We start from the raw sequence: 20705 nt of genomic DNA, 5'->3' as shown, positions 1-20705 counted from the left end.
AGCAATAGCAGCTACCATCTGTCATTATCATTACTTCTTTTATCTCATATGTTATTTCCTATAGTATTACTAAAAAGCCTCCAAAAATTCCTTTTAACAAATGAGAAAAACAAAGATCAGAAAGATATAACAAATGTCACATATTTACTGACATTGAAATCAAGATGTGTTGCCGTCTCTGATTTTGTGTCTCTATTCTCTCCTCTACATTATTCTGCCTCTTTTTTTGGTGTCCCATATTATTCAGTTATATAGATTTTTAAGAACTTTACCTAATAAGACATTGATAAATTTTCTTTGATTATGTGACAGGAAGGAATGTAGTCTCACAAGCTCTTACATGAAATTTTGGGGCCAGATAAATTTATGAAATTAGATTTTTAAAAATTATATCTTTTTTTTTAAAAGATAATGTAACATATTGTACTCTGTCCCCATTGGGACCTTTCCCTTTTATTAAACATATTAATATCTTACTAAGGAACTAGATGAATATTCACATTAAATAGAATACATGAAAACTACACAATAACTTTACTTCAGTTCATATCTGAGTTTCCTTACTGCAAGGGGAGTTCCAAAAAATTTTAGTTACCTGAACATTTTGTTTTGTGGATACCTCTTTATGAACCATCCCTTCTCCTAGTAAATATGTCCTCACAAGCTACACTTGCACTTATAATCACTAATCTTAACAATAGCACTGCAATGATAAGATAGATTCATCCAGTCAATAAATATATGCATAGTACTTATTTGGTGCTAAGGACTGTGTTATCTTGGTGAAGCTGCGATGTGATAATTTGCTGAGGTTTTAAAGGTGTGTATTGCTAGGAGAGAATGGAGACTGTTACTGGTTATTTCAATATGACCTTGATCTTGATGAATTTACCATGGTCCAGAATCTCAGCTTTGACAGTTAAGAAAATTCATGCTTTTGGCACAAGGGAGAATGAATCTATCTCATATTATCAAATCCTACATGATAATGTGTAAATCATGATACTGATTTATTCAATGATGACAAAGGTTGCAGATTATAATATTCAAATTGGTGGGCAGAGCTACATGGCAAGCAAATTTTAATCTTAATTGTACTCGATGTACATTCATGGCTGAACAGGTTGAATCAAGGGAGGGACTGTAATTTTTACTGGCATCTAGCTAGGATAAGCCTGTCTTTCTCAACATTAGAAGTGTATGTGCTAGAGGTACTAGTATGTTTGTGTCCAGAGTGCCCCTGGAGTGTGCTAACGTTAGTCTACCACCTGTTTGTTTGGGGCTCTTTTAAGGATGTTCCTAGTAGGTGATCAGTTCTGTTCGAATTTAGTTTCACAGAACACAAACATAATCATGAGTGATTTCTTCCTTTTGGAACCAGATAGGAGGCTTTGTTTGATGATTTTGGAGAAATGCAATCATATTCCCACCCAAGATTAAATATACCTATCATAAATAGATTAATTCACATATATTTCCAATTCCATGGGGTTTCCCCATTCTTCTTTGTACTAAGCATCCTCGAAGCGCCCCCCAACTTACAAATCATATGGTTTTATGAATACTGTTAATAAAGCCAATCTAAGTAATCCATTGAATTGTAACCATTCTGAGTAATCCATTGAATAATAAACCATTGCATTATTATTTTAATATTTCTTTGCATATGTATCACTTTCAATGCATGCCTTGACAAAAAAGATGTGGAAAGTACGTGGTTCAAATGAATATGAACTTTTAGTAAATCCCAAATCACCATCCTCATTTCTACTGATTCTAATTTAACTTGGTGAGTTTTCCACTTTAGACCACCAATACTAATCTTAGAGCAGTGAGGCTGAGCTGTATAAAACAATGCAAACTAAATGGAGATCTTAGCCCAATAAGAACTTATATTAAACAATCCTTAATAATACTTTTTTAAAAGTTTATAGGACTGGAAATTCAAAATAAGGCCCTTATCATTTTTTTTCCCTTTTCTCTAAAACAAAGTATTGCCCTAGGCTATTTAGATATTGGATCAAAAACAAAGACCACAGAAACAAATGCCTTCTTGAAATGGTAGTTTTATTATTTCTCCAGCATCTACTTACCAGAGATGAAAACAGAAGATTGGTGCAGGGGTCACAGATATTTATTTTGGCTCTTGGCTCACTCAACTTTGTCAATAGGCTTAGCAAATTCTGACGGGGAGATTTAAACAGCTTTGGGGGACTCATGGGCATTTGAGTTCGCAGGAATGGTGAACTCCAAATTCTAGGTTTAGTATGGTCCTTGAAACTCCTTACCTGAAGTTTCCAATCCCTCAGCTAAGTATTCCTGATATGTTAAATACTGGCCAGAAGCCAGGTACTATCAGCCCAGAGTGTGGGACCTTACATCCAGGATGGAAGCCCAGTCTTGCTCTCCTGGTCTTCCTAACATTTTTCTATATTTTGGTTCCCTTGCATATACAGTTGTTTGTTTGTTTTACTACTACAAATGATCTTCCTTCAGGTTCTATTTTGGCTCCACAATGTTTCCTCATTACCTTCAGCTCAATTTATGGAGAGGAAATTAGAAATCATGTTTCCACTGTACAACTTAATTGGAGATGAGGTCATTACAAAGTATAACAGGTGCAGGAGTTGAGGGATGGGGTAAGAAAAAGGTTATCAGAAGGTATGCAAAGGAAGACTTTAGTCAAATGCCCTAAGATATAATTTTGGAAAGTACATCTCATTACACAGTGTGACCAATTTGGAATAATTATTTTATTGGAGTTCAAGCTCTGAACTTGTCAGCTTGTCTAGAAATCCTCAGCAGAGTATTTTAAAAATGTATACACAAGAAGGCAAAGGAAAGGATGAAAAATTGTGAAAAAATTGACTTACTTGGAAAAATATTGGGACTTTTGTGATTTTTTTGTGAGAACTATTTTTGTAACATCTGATTTTTACCTGTTAAGAAAAACGATTGACACTTTTTATAGAATCCTAGTTAATCTTTCTTTTTAAAAGAACAAATGTTTTCTGAATTCTTTTAAATTCAGCAATGCCAGAAAAATAAAAATATAAGTCTGTTCAAGGTTATTTGAGAGGTAATTGCTCCTGGAATTGACACAAAAGATAAAGGTCTTGGTTTCTTTACTTCAGGCAAAGTCTATTTTGATTGTATTGCTTCATTAAGAACTAGGAATTGTTCTCCAGTATAGTATCCATATTAGACCATGGATATATTTGTCACTGACTGGTGTGAATTGGATATTACATTTGCTGGGAAGAAGTCAATAAATAATATTAGTGTTTTAGAACTCAGCATGGCATTGATAATATAAACTCCCTGGGGACAACACACTGGATGATTTTGAACTTTTTTTTCATATTTAGTCATGCACTGCTTGGCAATTGAGCTTAATACTGGTGAATTCTTTAGGAACTAACACTGTTTATAAGAAATTGTGTGTGTGTGTGTGTTTTGAGGGAAGGCAAGTAGAAAGCTTAACCATTTTATACTGGAGCTTCCAACTTTGGCTATAGGCATGCTATTTAAATTGTTTTGGGATGGGATCCTGTGAATCTGAATTTTAAAACCTCCTTGGGTGATTTTTATGTGTGGGGATAGTTGAGAACCACTGTTGCATCCCTTCAGATTATTGCATCCCTACAGATTACTTTTTGAATTCTTATTTTTTTAAATAAACTAGACCAACAATAACATTAATGGGGAAGCATTTACTTTTTGTTGCATCTTGAAAAAATCCCATTTTGTTTCAACATATTACTGTTGTGTCTTATTTTTCTTTATTTTGTCCATATTTGAGATATTCTATTACTTTCTCTTCATAATAGTTGCTAATTCTAGTAGTCCTCTGTACATTTTAAAAGATAACAAATTTCTTGACACCTCACCATTTTGATGTGTTGCATCTATTAATATTTAGTATTTAATTGTCCTGTACCTTCCTCTGAATACTTTGTCTAAGCTGAGATAATTTTATGTTGGAAGATCAACCTTCAGAAACAGATGTACACTGTTTCTATTTGAACTGCTTTTCGGTGTAGGCTAGGTTGTATTTTCGGCTTAGGTATGCCAACTTGATCAAGATTATAACTACAGCATGTTAACAGAATCATTGACTGGGAGAAGCTCTTAATAGACCACTGAACATTAGAGGAAATAATATGACTGAACTTTATCATAAAATCTCAGATTTGAAAGGAACTCAATAAGACATCTAGTACAAACTTCTACACAGTATGCAGGTGCCTGATAAGATACCATGTTCTGTGAGATAAGTGTCTATATTTGTGGGGAGTTCTAAAGCTTTCCTGTCCTTACATTGATCTGGCTTCCAACACTCCCCATTCTTACCACATCAGCATATATCGAAGCACAAAATGCAAACTCTGTTGTCTTCAGTTGTTGGGAAATAAGTGAATTCCTAAATTTTCACTTAAAATGGAGCAAGAGTCTGAAAGATAACCTCATGGGTAGAATATTATTTAATTTTTACAAAACTCAATTCCCAGTCTTTTAGAATTTTTTTGTACATGTTTATTTAGATATGAACTTTGTAAAGAATATTCACTTTCATTGGATCTGAGACATTCAACATTGTTTTCAGGGAAACCCAACCCTGTATTATGCACTGATACTTACGCATATTAAGTCATATTTAGTTAAATTATATAATTATGATATTAACTTATTGGAACAGACTTTAGGAACAAAAAATGTGAAGTGGTGGTAAGCATAAAACTCAGCTTACAGAAATGAGGAAGTTTGGAGTCATTTATTAGTGTTCAGTGTTTAGCATGCTATGGACATCAATTATTTCCCTGGAGGTCAATTGAGGGTGAACTTCCAATGTAATTTTCTTGTTAACCAAAAAAATATTCATTCAGGAGAAACTAACTAATATGTTCTTCTTCTGTAAATATTACATGTTTGGGTTAAATATCATTACCAAATAAAGGTGAAATATAAATTCTTAATCAGCTGAATATGAACAAGTTATTTAGAAATAATCACTGAGTTTTCATAAGGAAATTTCATAAGGAAAATATTGAGTAAAAATAAATTCTAATTATTTTGTTCTTCAATCCTGGATTTATTTTCTTCTCAGAATATTCTATATATATGGAATATAAAGTGTTGAGCATTTAGCGTTTTATATATACTCATTCATATTATTAGTGTATTTAAATGCACATAGAAAGGTAAGGGAAATAGTTTATAGTGATGAATGTTTTTTGTTTTCCAAAAAGAAAAAGGAAAATTAAGAAAATTAGGTTTAAACATGAAAACCACGTGCCATGTCTATAAAAGAATTGTTAGAGCAAACTAATTGCTTCTATTGTTAAATATTCAGACAATTCTTCCACCTTCTCAGTTATAAATAATGCAATATGTTATTGCTATGGCAATGGACCTTTTTGCCTTGCTTCTAAATTGTTTAACTCACTAAATCATTTTTCTGCAACTTGTATTATATTGAAGAAATTTAACTTCATTTTTATTTTCTACTACAATATACTTTAATACCGTAATTATCTTTGGAAGGTGACTTGTTGAAGTTAAGCGAGCACACTGTATTTTTGAATGTTAGTGCTCTAATCTCTCTCCATACTCCAAATATATGCCCCTTTTTCTCCAGGAGATTGCTCTATTGATTATGTTGTACCTCTCTTTCTTTAACCTTAAGGTAGACATAGGCACACTTGCTTGGCTTGTTTAAGACTCTTGAGTTATATATGTTGGTAGCTGCCATTCAATGAGTGTAGGATAAAGTTTTAACTTTTTTTTTCTTTTTTTAAAGATTTTATTTATTTATTTGACAGAGAGAGACAGTGTGAGAGGGAACACAAGCAGGGGGAGTGGGAGAGGGAGAAGCAGGCGAGCAGGGAGCCCGATGCGGGGCTCGATCCCAGGACCCTGGGATCATGACCTGAGCTGAAGGCAGACGCTTAACGACTGAGCCACCCAGCCGCCCCAAGTTTTAACTAACTTTTAAATTTATATTTTGATGTGTTTTTGAGATTATAACCTTTTTATTTTTGTGTTAGTGACTGTGCTAAAGTGACCTTTCCAAAACTCAAGTGATATTATAGGTTTTTTTGTAATTTTACTAATTTATTTAATTATTTTTAACGCTTTAGGAAGATGAAAAGTTGGCAAATCTATGTCTGTTTCACACATTTGTCTTTGAAATATTGATAATCAATAAATCTAAATCTAAAAGATTTTGATCCAATGGTGTGTGGCTGCCATATCCTTTTCAGTGACTACATGGGCAAATTTGTATTTTCCCACAATACTCTATGATCACTGTATGTCGTAATGTCCTTTAATTTCCCTCCACCCTAAATGTGCTCTACCAAGGAAATTAGCCTTATTATGTGAATTAGCAATGGATTAAATATGCTATTGCATCTGAAGCAAGTCAATTAAACAAAAGCAAACTGAAACCGGGAGGCAAGAGATTATAATATAGAAACTAGGAGGAAAAAAATACTATCAATAGCTAGAATCAGGAAATTTGAAGATGAACACCTTGCAAAAGAATGTTACAGTAGGTTTTACATGAAAATATTGTGATGTATACGAATTAGAAGATCATCTAAACAGCTATACGCCCAGTAAAAATAAAGCGGAAAGTATCTGTCATTGAGAACTAAGAATATGAAAAGTAGCCTATTTCTCTCTGAAGTAGCCTTAGGTAATAAGGCTATTATTATGGTATAATATTTATACCTTTGAACCTGCTCTTTATGCATCTGGGTTTTTGGATTACACTACCTCCAAGTAGAGGTCAGGAAAGCTCCAGTATAAGAAGTAAAATTTAAGGGATTTCATGTAGGCAGTATTCTTGATTATTTGGAACCCCAACATAAATTCTTTCTGTAGAAAAGTATTGGTAATTCAAGTTTCTAAGGATTCCCCAGATTTTATTTTGCAGACTCTTTGCTCACACATAAGTAAATAAATATTATAAATGGAAGTGACATGCTTATATAACAGAAATAAACTAATAAACAAAATGAGAAAAGACAACACGAGCAAGAGTGAACAATGCCAAAAACAATAATAGCATAACCATGTTTAAGTCTCAGATATCTAAAATACTAAAATCAGGGCGCCTGGGTGGCTCAGTCGTTAAGCATCTGCCTTTGGCTCAGGTCATGATCCCAGCGTCCTGGGATCGAGCCCCGCATCGGGCTCCCTGCTCCGCGGGAAGCCTGCTTCTCCCTCTCCCACTCCCCCTGCTTGTGTTCCCTCTCTCGCTGTGTCTCTCGCTCTCAAATAAATAAATAAAATCTTTAAAAAAAATAAAAATAAAAATATTTTACATAGTATTTCTATGTTTCAATATACCTACTTGTTTGTCTAATGATTTTAGTATTTTATTTATTTTTTATTTTTTTTCATTAGACAAACAAGTAGGTATATTGAAACATAGAAATACTATGTAAAATATTTTTATTTTTATTTTTTTTAAAGATTTTATTTATTTATTTGAGAGCGAGAGAATGAGAGAGAGCACATGAGAGCGGGGAGGGTCAGAGGGAGAAGCAGACTCCCTGCCGAGCAGGGAGCCCGACGCGGGACTCGATCCCGTGACTCCAGGATCACCTGAGCCGAAGGCAGTCGCTTAACCGACTGAGCCACCCAGGCGCCCCAAATACTATGTAAAATATTTTTAATGCGTGAAATGTTTAAAGACTTGAAGTGATTTTGAAATATACAAACAAAACCAATATAATTTCAAAAAATACTAAATTTGTAAAAGAACCAAATATAATTTATTCAATTAAAATAAAACTTTTTAATTAAAGTTAAATGGATAGATTAAATATCAGATTAGATGAAGAGAATTAATGACCTACAGTATATGTGTGTATATGAATATAGACCTATATGTATAAAACAGAAAATATATGTAACAAGAATAAACTGTTATATATGTAATTATATATGTTTGTGTGTATTTCAGAAAAACAGCTCACATATTTCAGAAAATACTTCAGAAAAATGATCCAAAAAGGGAAATAAACAATAGAAAGTAGAATGAAAAGGTATAAAAAAATTTTTTCTGAAATATAAAAGGAGAAACCAGAAATAATAAGGTGGAGAAAGATAGTAAAAGAAAAATTTAACATTTTCCAGAAATGTTGAAAGGCATGAATTCACAATACAGGAAGTACAATGTGTACAAGATAAATAAGATAAATAAGAAGAAATTCAAATCTAGACACATTGTAGTAAAATGACAGATTAATAAAATAAAATCTAACCAGACCAAAAAAGTTTAAAATATTATATCATTACACCAACAAAAATTATCTCAAAGGATTAATGGGATTTTAAAAATACACTTAAAATATTGAAAGAAAATTTTAAAAATTTCAAAACAAGTACTTCAGGAGAAAATATTGTCCAAATTTTCTACACGAAAATCCTTGAAAAGATTGTACAGAACAAAACAGCCTAGGCCTCTGATTGCAAGATATGCAGAAATATGAGTGACCCATGGAGACTTACCTCCAAACAATACCCCATTTCTCATTTCCACATCTTTTTGGCTTCCAGAGAATGTACCTACAAATACACCACTCCATCAACCATTCCAACTAACATGATCAACAGATTCTGGGACCAGATCCACTCAGTTTGTCTCATGCAGCATTTATTTAAGGCTAACAGCAAGGAAGCTCCAAGCAGAAGAATGAAACCAATCTACATACAATATTTGCCTCAACAATGTCTCCCTTCCTGCTCTGGGGTCCTTGCCCAACCACCTGAACAAGCCCCATAAATCATCAATGTTTACCTTAGAAATCTAGGTGGCTTTTGCCTCAATTTTCTCTCTTAGTCTTTGTACTTGGCTTGAGGATCTAATCCGGGTATAGCAGGATGCTTTAGTGATTGCACAGACTCCCACTTGAGTTGAGGGTGACCTGAATGCCTTCTAGGAACAATGTGGTATCATTGATCACTTAAGATTCTTTCTAATCGGGTACTTTGTGTTATAGAAAGAAATTCCTGCAAGGTGCTCATAAAAAATGAGTCCAAATTGCCACCTGGAACTGAATCACTAAGTATACATTCATTTAGGAGAGATGTCAGTTTCCTGAGAGCTACCTGATCTACGGGTGTTGCTTCCTAAACAGGTGAAGTTCTCTTAGACCACTGCTGCAGTGCAAATCACCATCTTTTCTGTATGGAGGCATATTCATGCCTGGATTCCATTTAAGAGAACTGTCCCAGCAGTGCACATGGTGTCCTGGAAACAAAATATTATTAAAACTGCTGTGACCTGCAAGTAAGAACTACATTTTTTCCAGGGACACAGATTGATAGTACATCAAATGTGACCTTCCAGCCCACCAGAAGATGCTTGATTTTCCAATTGAATTAGAATAATTGATTCTACTCCTTGTTTTTGGAGTGATGCTGGAAAGCAGTCTGTTCAACCTGTCCTATTTTCCGAAGCAACCAACTGGTGGCATTGAGCCATCTCACTGAATGACTGAGAATGGAGATGAGAAAGACTTCGGGAGGTATTGGCAGGTGCTTTGCTTGGGAGGTTCAGGAGCTGGTGCCATTCCTTTATCTTTCTGATAGACTTTTCATTTAGGTGAAGCAGAGTAGAGAGGAAAGAAATAAGGGTGGTTCTGAAAGACAAAAGATCATTAATTTCTCTCCCTCCGCCATTTCTCTCAGGGTCTAAGGTGTTCCCTCCCTTGGTGCTGAGGTTGTTGCTCTCCCTCCATAAACACAAAATTAGTGTGCCCCATTACAGAAAGTAAAATGCCCCATTTCTTCCTCTCAACCCCTAAACTCTATACATAAATATTTCACCTATAGGAGTCCAGTCCAGCAGGGACAAGGGAAGTAAAAGAGAGACACATTGTGTTCCCAACTTCTAGCTGCATGGACTACCGTCAGGGGACTTACTGAGCAGTGTGATCCAGGACCATGTTAATCCAACAAGACAATCCAGGTGGCTGAGTCAGAATTAAGCTTGAATTTCCAAGGTCCCCTTTGGACAGGCTGTCATCTGCAGGGGTACAGCAACGAGGCCAGCCTGAGGTTGCTATTAGAAGAAGGAAAGAAAAAGCCTGAATATTTGAAAAAGGTATCTATAACCTCTTTTCATCCTGTTAATTAGTAAGGAACCCGCTGAGAGAGTAAGTTTCCTTTCTGGAGACAGCAAAATTCAGTGACCAAACTGCTTTGCTAAAGTGAGGGAGGCAGAGTCAGAAACCTTTTTGAGATTTTTGAAGAGACCATACCAATGCTTACAATATCAGATGCCCGTGGACAGTAAAGGGACATGGAAGGTCTGTTAGTTACCTTACTTGTCAGCCTGTTTAGTAACTTTATGATAAAAGCTGCACTGTTGTCAGGCTACAAATAGTCCAAAAAGTCAAACGTATGACGCATGTTCATTTCACAGGACAAAATGACATAGCCAGAGTCAGCAGATGGAACTGGAATAGGAACAGCATGACCTGAAAAAAGTATCAACAGAGACTTATAGCTGAAAGGGTTCTTTAAGGTAGTGGGGCCCGAAAGGTCAGGAGTATGACACAGCTCGTTGGACACCTTCTAAATAAGCCTGTTAATTTGGCTGGTATAAAGGAAGAAGTAAAATATCCAAGGGAGGAGTATACTCTTTTCAATACCCCAAAAGCCCAGTTAGGTGCTGGGACTGCTTTTTGGCAGTGATGACCAAAGAGATAACAGTTTTCCTTCACTATCGGTGAGACTGAGCATTGTGAATCCACCCAAATAGTCCTAAAAAAACTTTACTTAGCAAATGGCTTCTGAATTTTGTCAGGAGTTCATTCAGCCATTCTTGCTGACAGAAGTATAATAATATTGCAGTCAGAGTCTTTGGGACTGAAGCTTCTGATGTTCCAAAAACAGGACATCATCTGTACAGGGAACATTAGAGTTTATAAGTATGCACTGGTGGCAAATGGCAAGAAGTTTTTCCCACTAGAAAATTGTTGGCTCTTGGATCCCTCTTGACACTTATCAGACAGCAAAGTATAAACATATAGCACATCAACACCTACTACACATTCAGATGTAGAAGCAACAGCAACATGCACTGGATTGGTCCAATAATCCCCACAAGAAAGGTCATGTTGGCTTACCTTCCGTATTGTAAGTATGCCCAAACCCCATCAGTTGAATCTAAGTTCACCTTCCCCAACAGAACCAGACGTGACAGATGGTGCTTGCATCCAACATAGCCACAAAATTTTGAATCTCTCAGCTACCCCAAAGTTCTTCAGTACATTTGGATGAGTGTGCATGGCCTCTGTCTCATTTGGAAATAGAGAAACCTTGACCCTAATATCAAGATAACACTACATTCCTCCTCCTGCCTGGAGGCTAGTGAGCAATAACCAAAGCACTATTTGAACAGTTTCAGCCAATCCTATTTCTTGCTGCTCAGGCTCAGAACTTTCAATAGCAGATAGAACAGTGGGTGATCCTTCTTCCACTTTTGGTTCATAACTCAGGTGAGAGCATTCAGAACATTTGCTACTGGATCATGGACAATCTTCTCATATCTTCTGATCTGGTCCATGGGGCTTAGTGTCCTTTCACTTCCAGAAAGCCATATCTCTGTAAGCATCCTATCCTCATTGCCAAAAGAACTGTGAAAGGTCTGAGATTTTTACCCTACATGCAAATACATGGCATAGTTTATGAATACTGGCAGAAGACCTAAGACTAGGGTCAGAAACAAAGCAACTTATTACTTATGACACAAGGAGAACAATGTTTATATTTGCATCAATTCTCCTTTCCCCATAAGTCCCACAGGACAATGCAGAGTACCCCAGTTGGATGTTCCACACACATTGGGTTTGTATCACAGCTAAAGAAATCTGGATATTTCACAATGGGCTGCAAACAAGCCTGCTCAAACTTTGCTTATTGGGAGACATTATTTTAATTTTACTGGGAAGCAAACAAATCTGCCCTTTCTTCCAGATAGGAGGCAGAATTATCTCTACCTTGCAAGGATATTACCATACAAACAAAATTGAAGATACAATACCAAACAAAAGGCTATCAAATGCTCCTAAGATGTACAGAAACACAGGAGACCTGTAGGGACTTGTCTTCCAAGACTACAAAATAGTAGGATAGCTCTACGGTGTCAGAAAAACTAGATTTCCCAATAAAAGTCATAGAAGATGAAGAGGATCACTACAAAATGATTATCATGTTAATTCATCTAGAAAATCTAATAGAATAAATTCAATCTTGTATGTATATAATAAAATGGTTTCAAGATCTGTAAAGCAGTTTCTACAGGGAGACATTATCACATCTCACTCACACATCATAAGATTCCAGCACTCTTCTCTTAGTAATTAGTGGAGGAGCTACAGGGAAAAAAAAAAAAAGTTGGATTCCTTTCTTCCCCTCCTTGGCCCAAAGGTAGTGGATCCATTGCACAGTGGTGGATAGACAAAGTTTGAACTTTGTAATATGGCATGGAATTGTGGGGTATTTACTGGGGAATGTTCCTGGAATTTCTATGCTGAAGAGATGGCTAGAAAGCTGTGAGATTATTCTCTTGGGCAATTAAGAAAATAGAGTGATTATATAAGTAAATCTATGTTTCTGATTGTTGGAGAAAGTACTTACAAACATGGAAAATGGGAGGCTGGAAAGAATCCTGAGATGTTGGATTGGAATTGGAGGTATCAGTATGTACTCATGTTGAGTTGTGGTTTTTTGTTGTTGTTGTTTTTTTGTCTTAAAAATGTATAGATTTTATTATATATTTTATATATTTTAAGATATATCTTAAAGTATATGTAGAGAGACACACTTGGAATTAGTTATTGATATATTTGTATGAGTGTGTATCCTAGAAAGATACTTGTTTATTTATAATATTTAAGAAATTATTAACTTCTGAAAGGTTAACTAGTTTGCTTCCACTATCTATGTCTCACCTTATCCTTGTTGTTTTTCCTTTTTATATTCACCTTTCCTATATAAACTCATCCCTCATAATGTTTTGATCACCCCAGTTAGCAAGTCCATCCTCTTTTCCATAGTCAACATTGCCAGGATTCTTCGTTTCCAAAGGTGTATGATGAGCTGTGGTCTTAGATGCACATGTATTCCTGTAGTGAGTCAACAGGGGGCATTCTGGAAGTAATGCCTCCCAGGTTACTCCCTCAGGTTTACTCAAGAGGAATATTTTACACAGTGGAAAAACTAAGTTTTATGTGATTCTATCTTTTTGTCAAAACTAAGTGCACCACTGTTTCCCTATCTTTCCCTTCCAGCACATTCCAATTATCACTGCTACCAGTGCATGAAACTGTTTAGGGGCTATAGACCATTAGTACATAATTTTAAATAGGTTCTTGGTATTTATTAAGCATAATAAACAAGAAATTTCCTCAAGCTTTATGTTCATTGAAATAGTTAATATAAAAATTTAAGTGTGTTAACCCCGTAGACGTTGAAATGTATGCCCAAGCTACCACACCTTAGTATTTTTGTGTTTGTATAATTGTTAAAGTCATTGAAAACTTTGAGGTCTTCAAGGTCTTTTCTCTTGTTAGCTAAATTCAACTTTCTGTCCTGAATCTTTCATCTCCTTGTGTGTTCTTTTAAAATACATCCCTTGTTACTTATTGCCATTCTTTTAATTTGTTTTTTATTTTTTATTTTTTCAAGATTTATTTGAGAGAGAGAGAGAGGGAATGCTCCAGTGGGAGGGGCAGAGGGAGAGAATCTTCAAGCAGACTCCCTGCTGAGCACAGAGCCCCACACTGGGCTCAATCCCATGACCCATGAGCTGAAATCAAACAGTCAGATGCTCAACTCACTGAGTCACCCAGGTGCCATTCTTTTAAAAAAATTCACTGCCGTTTATATCTGTAAAAATAATTTCTTATCATATATAACTCTAATTTTTTGGAGTACTTAGTATTATGACCTTCTATTTTCATCCATTTCTTAATTATTTTTAACTACCTTGCACCCTTCTGGGAAAGTTTGAGTTGTCATCTGTCAATGCCCATATTTTATACTAACATAAATAATGAAAATAAAAATCAAAGTAAGTTAAAATAACTTCATTAATGTCATGTATATATTATATCCATCATCAAACAATGTGGGTTTTTTTTAAAGATTTTATTTATTTATTTTCACAGAGAGAAAGAGAGAGAGCGAGAGCAAGAACACAAGCAGGGGGAGTTGGGCGGGGGGGGTGGGGAAGCAGGCTCCCTGCTGAGCAGAGAGCCCGACGTGGGGCTCGATCCCAGGACCCTGGGATCATGACCTGAGCTGAAGGCAGACACTTAATGGCTGAGACACCCAGGCGCCCCAAACAATGTATTTTTGTAGGCTTTGTTTTAATTGAAACTTTTATTCATAATTGAAAGCGACATTTGTCTGGAATAATCTAAACAATTTTCGTTTGATGAAAAATTTAGTACAACCTATGAAAAGGAAATAATTATAAAATAAACACACTGTATTTTTTATTCTTAAAATTTTTAAATTTATTACCAGATTTTGCAGTTTAAGATACCTGTTTACAATGACAGCCTAACAAGGAAGAAAATGCATATATGAACACTGCATTGTGCACACAGATCACAAAATCAGAGACACTTAATAACATATGATGTTATAACTCAACCAAATCAGTCAGTCATATAAACAACAGTAAGGTTTTTTGTATGCATATATTCACATCTCAGTTGAGGTGAGGGAATATACAATCCTGACATTCTAGGACTACATTGGATTTAACTGAGTTTAAGGCAGAATTTAATATAGCCATCCCATGTACATACTCAGGTACTCTTCAGAGAGAAACCATCCGAAACACAGTACTGCATCAGTTCTGAGTCCATAATCCATGTGTCAAGTTGCTTTCTCCTTGGTATGTTCTCATGTTGCACTGTAAGATATTGTTAGGTCTGTGGCAAATGAGAAATTTCTTTTGATATTTTGAGATGTGTTTAATTTGGGGAGAAAAGTAAAATATACATAATAATAATTCTTGTTTGGAAAATCAGAGATATATTGATTCAAAAAAATAATATACATTTGTTGCTTATTTTTTCCTGGCTGTTCTCCTTAGTCAGATAGTTTAGTTGCCAACCAGTGCACTATTTTAACTGGATCATGACTACATGACAGGGATTATAAATTTTTGAACCTAGGTTAAAGAGTCCTTACCGTCCTCATGTCATCTCATCTCAGCTTAAATTCAACTAGTCTTAATAATACTCAATTTCTAGATGTCTGATAGAAACATTTTGAAGTGTAAGGGGAAATTGACTTGCATATTTAACCTTAAAGATTGCTTAAATTAAGGACTTTAACGTTCTCAGGACTCTGTTGGTCCTTTCCTCATTTTGATTTTCTTTAATAGTATCTGTGCTTGGGCGCCTGGGTGGCTCAGTTGGTTAAGCGACTGCCTTCAGCTCAGGTCATGATCCTGGAGTCCCTGGATCGAGTCCTGCATCGGGCTCCGTGCTCAGCAGGGAGTCCGCTTCTCCCTCTGACCCTCCCCCCTCTCATGCTCTCTCTCTCTCATTCTCTCTCTCAAATAAATAAATAAAATCTTTAAAAAAAAAAAATAGTATCTGTGCTCACATCTCTAGTGTTGTCCCTGTAAAGGACCTACTTCTCTCTCCTCAGATCTGAATAAAAATGTAGGAAGATGAGTTTAACCTGCCTCATGTCACAGGACTTTGACCCTGTGGTAAGAGGTATGCTATAACATTGGTATGTAAAATTTAGTTTCCCAAAATACAATTTCTGGTGAGAAAAGGAGACATTTGTCCAATATAAAGGGGGTGTTATTTATTAATGAAAAGTAGAGTGACAAACAGAGAAAACAATGGGGTAGTGTCCACTTTAGTGCATAGGGTGGCCAAAGGTTTTTGCTATGCTTAACTCCCTGCTTATTATTTATGCTACAATAATAACATGTGCATGTAATTGGTAAATCCCAACATATGAATGGATTCAAGTCTAAATCACGTCTTTTTTTCCTCCTCGGGTTGTCTTTACATGGGAAACACCAGAGTGGGGATCAGAAAAACTCAAGTGAAGGACATGTACTTGCAGAAGTGTTAGCTGTAGCAGACTATGAGAAATTCTATTCATGAGAGCTCCGATCATGTCTAAGATATTGGTTGTCTAAGGTATTAAAGATGTATAATGTAATATATTAGTCCAAGGTAGATTAAAACAAACCCTAAAAAAAGTGATTCATAATATTCCAAATTCCCAATTTATTTTTTCACTTGAATCAAAATTTTTATCACTACAATAAGAAGCAGAACATTGTTGCTATTTTTAGCTACTGCTAATTATATACTTGTTCTACGTGAGAAGCACTATAAAATAGTGCTCAAATCCCATTTTAGCCATGCATTTTTGATCAGTTGCATAAAGTTTTCTAACTTCATTTGAAAGACTTATTTAAACAAATATATACCTATCTTACCTCATTGATCAAAATATAACGCATCAAACAGTGTTTGACACATAGGGATACCTCAGTGAAAGTCATCATTTATAAGCCGTGTATTTTGTTGTTTTAGCTGATTTGTCTTCTCTGTTTTTTTTTTTTTTTTTTTTTCCTGGATAATTTAAGTACTTGTAGCTGGTAGTTTATTTATGCCATTTTTTTTATCTTATTGCATTACTTTAATGAATGACCAAGAAAAAATTCCTAAGGAAATATGGAAGGGATCCTGAGAGTTTAGTTAATTATTCATTGTCCAGAGCTAAATCAGGACACTATTGACATTTGAGGTCAGATAATGCTTTATTTTGGGGGGCTGACCTGTGTCTTGAAAGATGTTTAGCAGCATTTCTGGTTTCTAGTAAATGTCAGCAGCAATCCTTCCTTCACAATTGTTAACAACCAAAAATGTTTCCAAATGTCCCCTGGGGGCAAAACCACCCCAACTGAGAACCTCTGATTTAAGCCATCCAACAAGGCCACAGTGATTGCATTATCTTAAAAATCTGTAATAATAGCCTGTCCCAGCATTTATTACCCTGATACTTGGGGTTTTTTCTATGAGCAAACCAGACCTCTCCTATAGTAAGATCATATTTTCTTCTTTGATCCTGTGATTAAACAAATGATTTTAACTTACTTTCCCTGACAAGTGTCAACTTTGCCCATTGAAAAATCATTTTGCGGTCTTGCTTTTCACAGTAACTCCTAACTGAAGTATTCTTAATGCTCAGGGTCTTAGATGATCAGGAATGCATTAATCATGTCTTTCTCTACAGAATTTCCATTTTTTGGTAATTATAAACTAATGAGCATGCCCTTTATGTGATATTTTAGTTCACTTATACCTTTATAAATATTTCAGCTTTGCGATAATTAAGTAAATTGAATGTCATCAATTAGAAATTCAATCAGTGGGTGTAGCTAAAAAATATTTTAAAACAGTACTTTTAATGTCCTAATATTCTTTGAATAAAATTCTTCATGACGATGTTTTTGAAAAGCAATGAGTAAGTAAATAAAACTAAATGGTTTTCTGATTATAGGGAGTAGATTCTTATAACTATAAACATGGGGTGGATTTGCTATCCTTCTGATTCTGTTGGTCTTTACAGAAATGTACACAGAAAAAAAAGAGTTTGGTAGAACCATTCTGAAAAAGAAATTGTTTTATTTATAAAGTAATCCTTTTCCAAGCTATAATTTCATCACATGCAAATTTTAGACAGCTTAGAAAATTTTTGTTATGTCAAAGAAAGTTATCTAAGAGGTGAAACTTTTTAAACTCACAAGTCATGCATTTTTGTTGTTCATTCAGTTATTTTCAGGCTTTCATTTTCTTTGAATAAAAAAAATCACTTTTAAAATAAACCACATTTAGAATGTAAATGAGTATGGCATAACACATCTTTGAAGGGAGATAACATATTATCAAATTTTAAAATTTAATATTAGCTATAATTAATATTGACTTTTGGCTTTGTCTGTTCACATACCATTTACAATTGTTCTTGAACTTTTCTTAAATTATGTCATGAGCCAGAATTTTCATATGACCAGATCCAGGGTTCTGAAATATTAAGTTAGAAAAAGTTAGAGTAAAAAATATTACATCTGAGGTTTCAAAGTTTTATATAACTTATCTGGCTTTCATTAAAGTGTTCATAATTTCTTATCTATTTCTACTTTTCATCAGCCATTAGGCATTTTAATTACATTTAAAATGTATTGTGATTTTACAAGTCAAAATCATTTCCTTCAATTACTGAAACATTGAATAATAATAAAAAAATGATTTTTTGAAAGAGTTTATTCCTCTAAAAAGGCCCACCAAGCCACTACATATATATTCTAAGTGTAATAATTTTAACTCATTTGTTGAAAGGCTAGTTATGAATTTTGCCTGTCCATTAGAGAGTTATTTGACAAAGAAAAAATGTTGTACAGATATGAGTAATCTGATTAGTCATTGGATATATTCAGTGCTTCTTGGTATCAGCCGGAGCTGAATTAAATTAGTCACTGGTGCATTTGTCGATTGGAGCCAGAAAGTCTGCCCTAATATTTAATTTTAAAATAATTTGCACTGAGTAAATTTATGGACGTAGCCACTAAAGAAATCACATTACTTCAGAATTAGCAAGATCTATTTCTTTTAGAGTAGGAAGGTAATTATTGCCTCTTAAAAGATGGAGTAGGTTTACAATTTTTAAATCATGTCAAATTGTGCAGTTCTGAAATATTAACAATGAGTTAAGGATAATCAGGCTTAAAATGCTACAAAGAGTAATGTTTACAAAGAAAATCAAAACAAAATTAAGCTAAACTAAAGAAAACAAAACAAAACTTCATGTGCCATAATAATTTTGACTGACTAATTTCATTCAGACTCTGTTAACATCTGAGAGCCCAGTTCGTGGTAGCTACTGCGCTAGGAAAACCGCCTGTTTAATTCATAAAACTCTGTAGATTCAGTGTTATTATTCCAATGATCCATATGAGACAATCAAGACTGAGAACATTTAAGAAACTAACTCCAAATGCCACATTTAGGAATTAGTACTCATAGAGTTGAAATCAGGTGTAATGCTCTTCCTTCCATACTAGTCATCTGTCTTTTCCGTAGCATGTGTAATAGAATCACCAGTGTGCTATTGTCCCTTTCTTTACTTTGTATTGAGATAACTAAATGTATCTAAATAACTATTTTTTTCTCTTTGTGTACAGTGCAAACTAGAGTATCAGGCATGTGTCTTAGGAAAACAGATCTCAGTCAAATGTGAAGGACGTTGCCCATGTCCTTCAGATAAGTCCACAAGTACAAGCAGAAATGTTAAGAGAGGTAAGTGATGAAAATTTATTTATAGATTTGCATTTGTTTTTGCTATTAAAATGTTTTGCAATAAATGTTGTCATTAAATACAAAATGAAGTTTACTACCTAACAGTAATTACATTGTAAATGAAGTTTTTTTTTTTAAGTCTCAAGTATTATAGCAAGTAATATTTTTCTACAGATTTCTATTTATCTTGATAGTAACAGTTGGATGTTTCTTTTTTACATGTTCACCACATATAGGAAATCTAAAGCAATGCCTTCTATAAATTATTGTGTCTAAAATGTGTTTGACATTCCTTTTTATTCTTTTGGAGCTAGTCAGTGGTAAAGTAGTAAGTAATAGAGTAGTTTGATCAGATGTGAAACTAGTCAGTTAGTACAATCCTTTTAAAATAAAAATGTCTACCCCATATATTGTATGTGTGTGTGTGTGTGTGTCTATGTGTAAAATTTCACAATAGAATGATTTCATAAATTAAACTTTCTTTTGATTAGGCCTGGAGTCCTTATATCTTTCTTTTTATTGGTTTGATGTCTACTAATAAAATAATGAAATACATTTAACTCCCTATGTGTTATTGTATACGATTTGATCTTTTGTAGATTATTTATTGTAGTTTACACAGTATTACTTACATGTTTGAGATACTGTTTATGCCTTTAAAAATATCTCTATGGCTGTTTCATTTCCTCACGGCTATAGATAAGGAAGGAAATGTAGAGAATAGATGTTCCTTTAAGTCAGACTATTTTACAGAGCATCATCATCATTTATCATATATTTTGCAACCATATGAATCTTGTAATTTAATAGTTATTATTGTGGGTTCTCAACACAAGAATTGAGTTTTGTTGTCTTTTCTTATGAAAAATAACAAATAACTGATCTGCAGATAGGAAAAATCTTAGTGAATATGAAGTTCATTTGATATAAAGTATGTATTTTGTTAAGCATGGTATACTTGGTATTCCATGTTATAGTGCTATGATAAATATTTAGTACAGATAAAGGTTTTCTTTTAAGTTTTTATTTAAATTCCAGTTAGTAAACATACAGTGTAATATTAGTTTCTCGTGTACAATATAATGATTATAAAAGTTTTGAACTTTAACTATACCACATAGATTGGTCTTTACTCATTAAGTAATATTTCAGATAATTTAAAAATGAAAACCTATGTTATCATATTACCTTTAATAAGGCAACTAAGTCAACTTTAATACTCAAAAATAAATTGACTTGCAAATTCATGGTGAGCTAGTGCTCGAACATTAGGCAATGTGCACAAAGACAACATGTGATGGAAGAAAAGGTCTAAGCTGTCTTCCAAGAGCCCTG

At 34.4% G+C, this 20705-nt stretch overlaps 1 protein-coding gene across 2 annotated transcripts in view; it reads left to right on the top strand.

The window, feature by feature from the left end:
- Nucleotides 1-20705, top strand: part of SPOCK3 (SPARC (osteonectin), cwcv and kazal like domains proteoglycan 3) — a 483784-nt gene that overhangs the window by 300200 nt on the left and 162879 nt on the right. For both annotated transcript variants that reach the window (XM_078069416.1, XM_078069415.1), the window contains exon 6: nucleotides 19256-19370. In XM_078069416.1, the coding sequence (XP_077925542.1) occupies nucleotides 19256-19370 (115 nt within the window). The remainder of the gene's footprint in view (nucleotides 1-19255; nucleotides 19371-20705) is intronic.

Source organism: Halichoerus grypus, chromosome 3 (genome assembly GCF_964656455.1).
Source record: "Halichoerus grypus chromosome 3, mHalGry1.hap1.1, whole genome shotgun sequence".
Taxonomy (NCBI): domain Eukaryota; kingdom Metazoa; phylum Chordata; class Mammalia; order Carnivora; family Phocidae; genus Halichoerus; species Halichoerus grypus.
The sequence above is the reverse complement of the archived record's forward strand: the minus strand, read 5'-3'. Positions and strand labels throughout refer to the sequence as shown.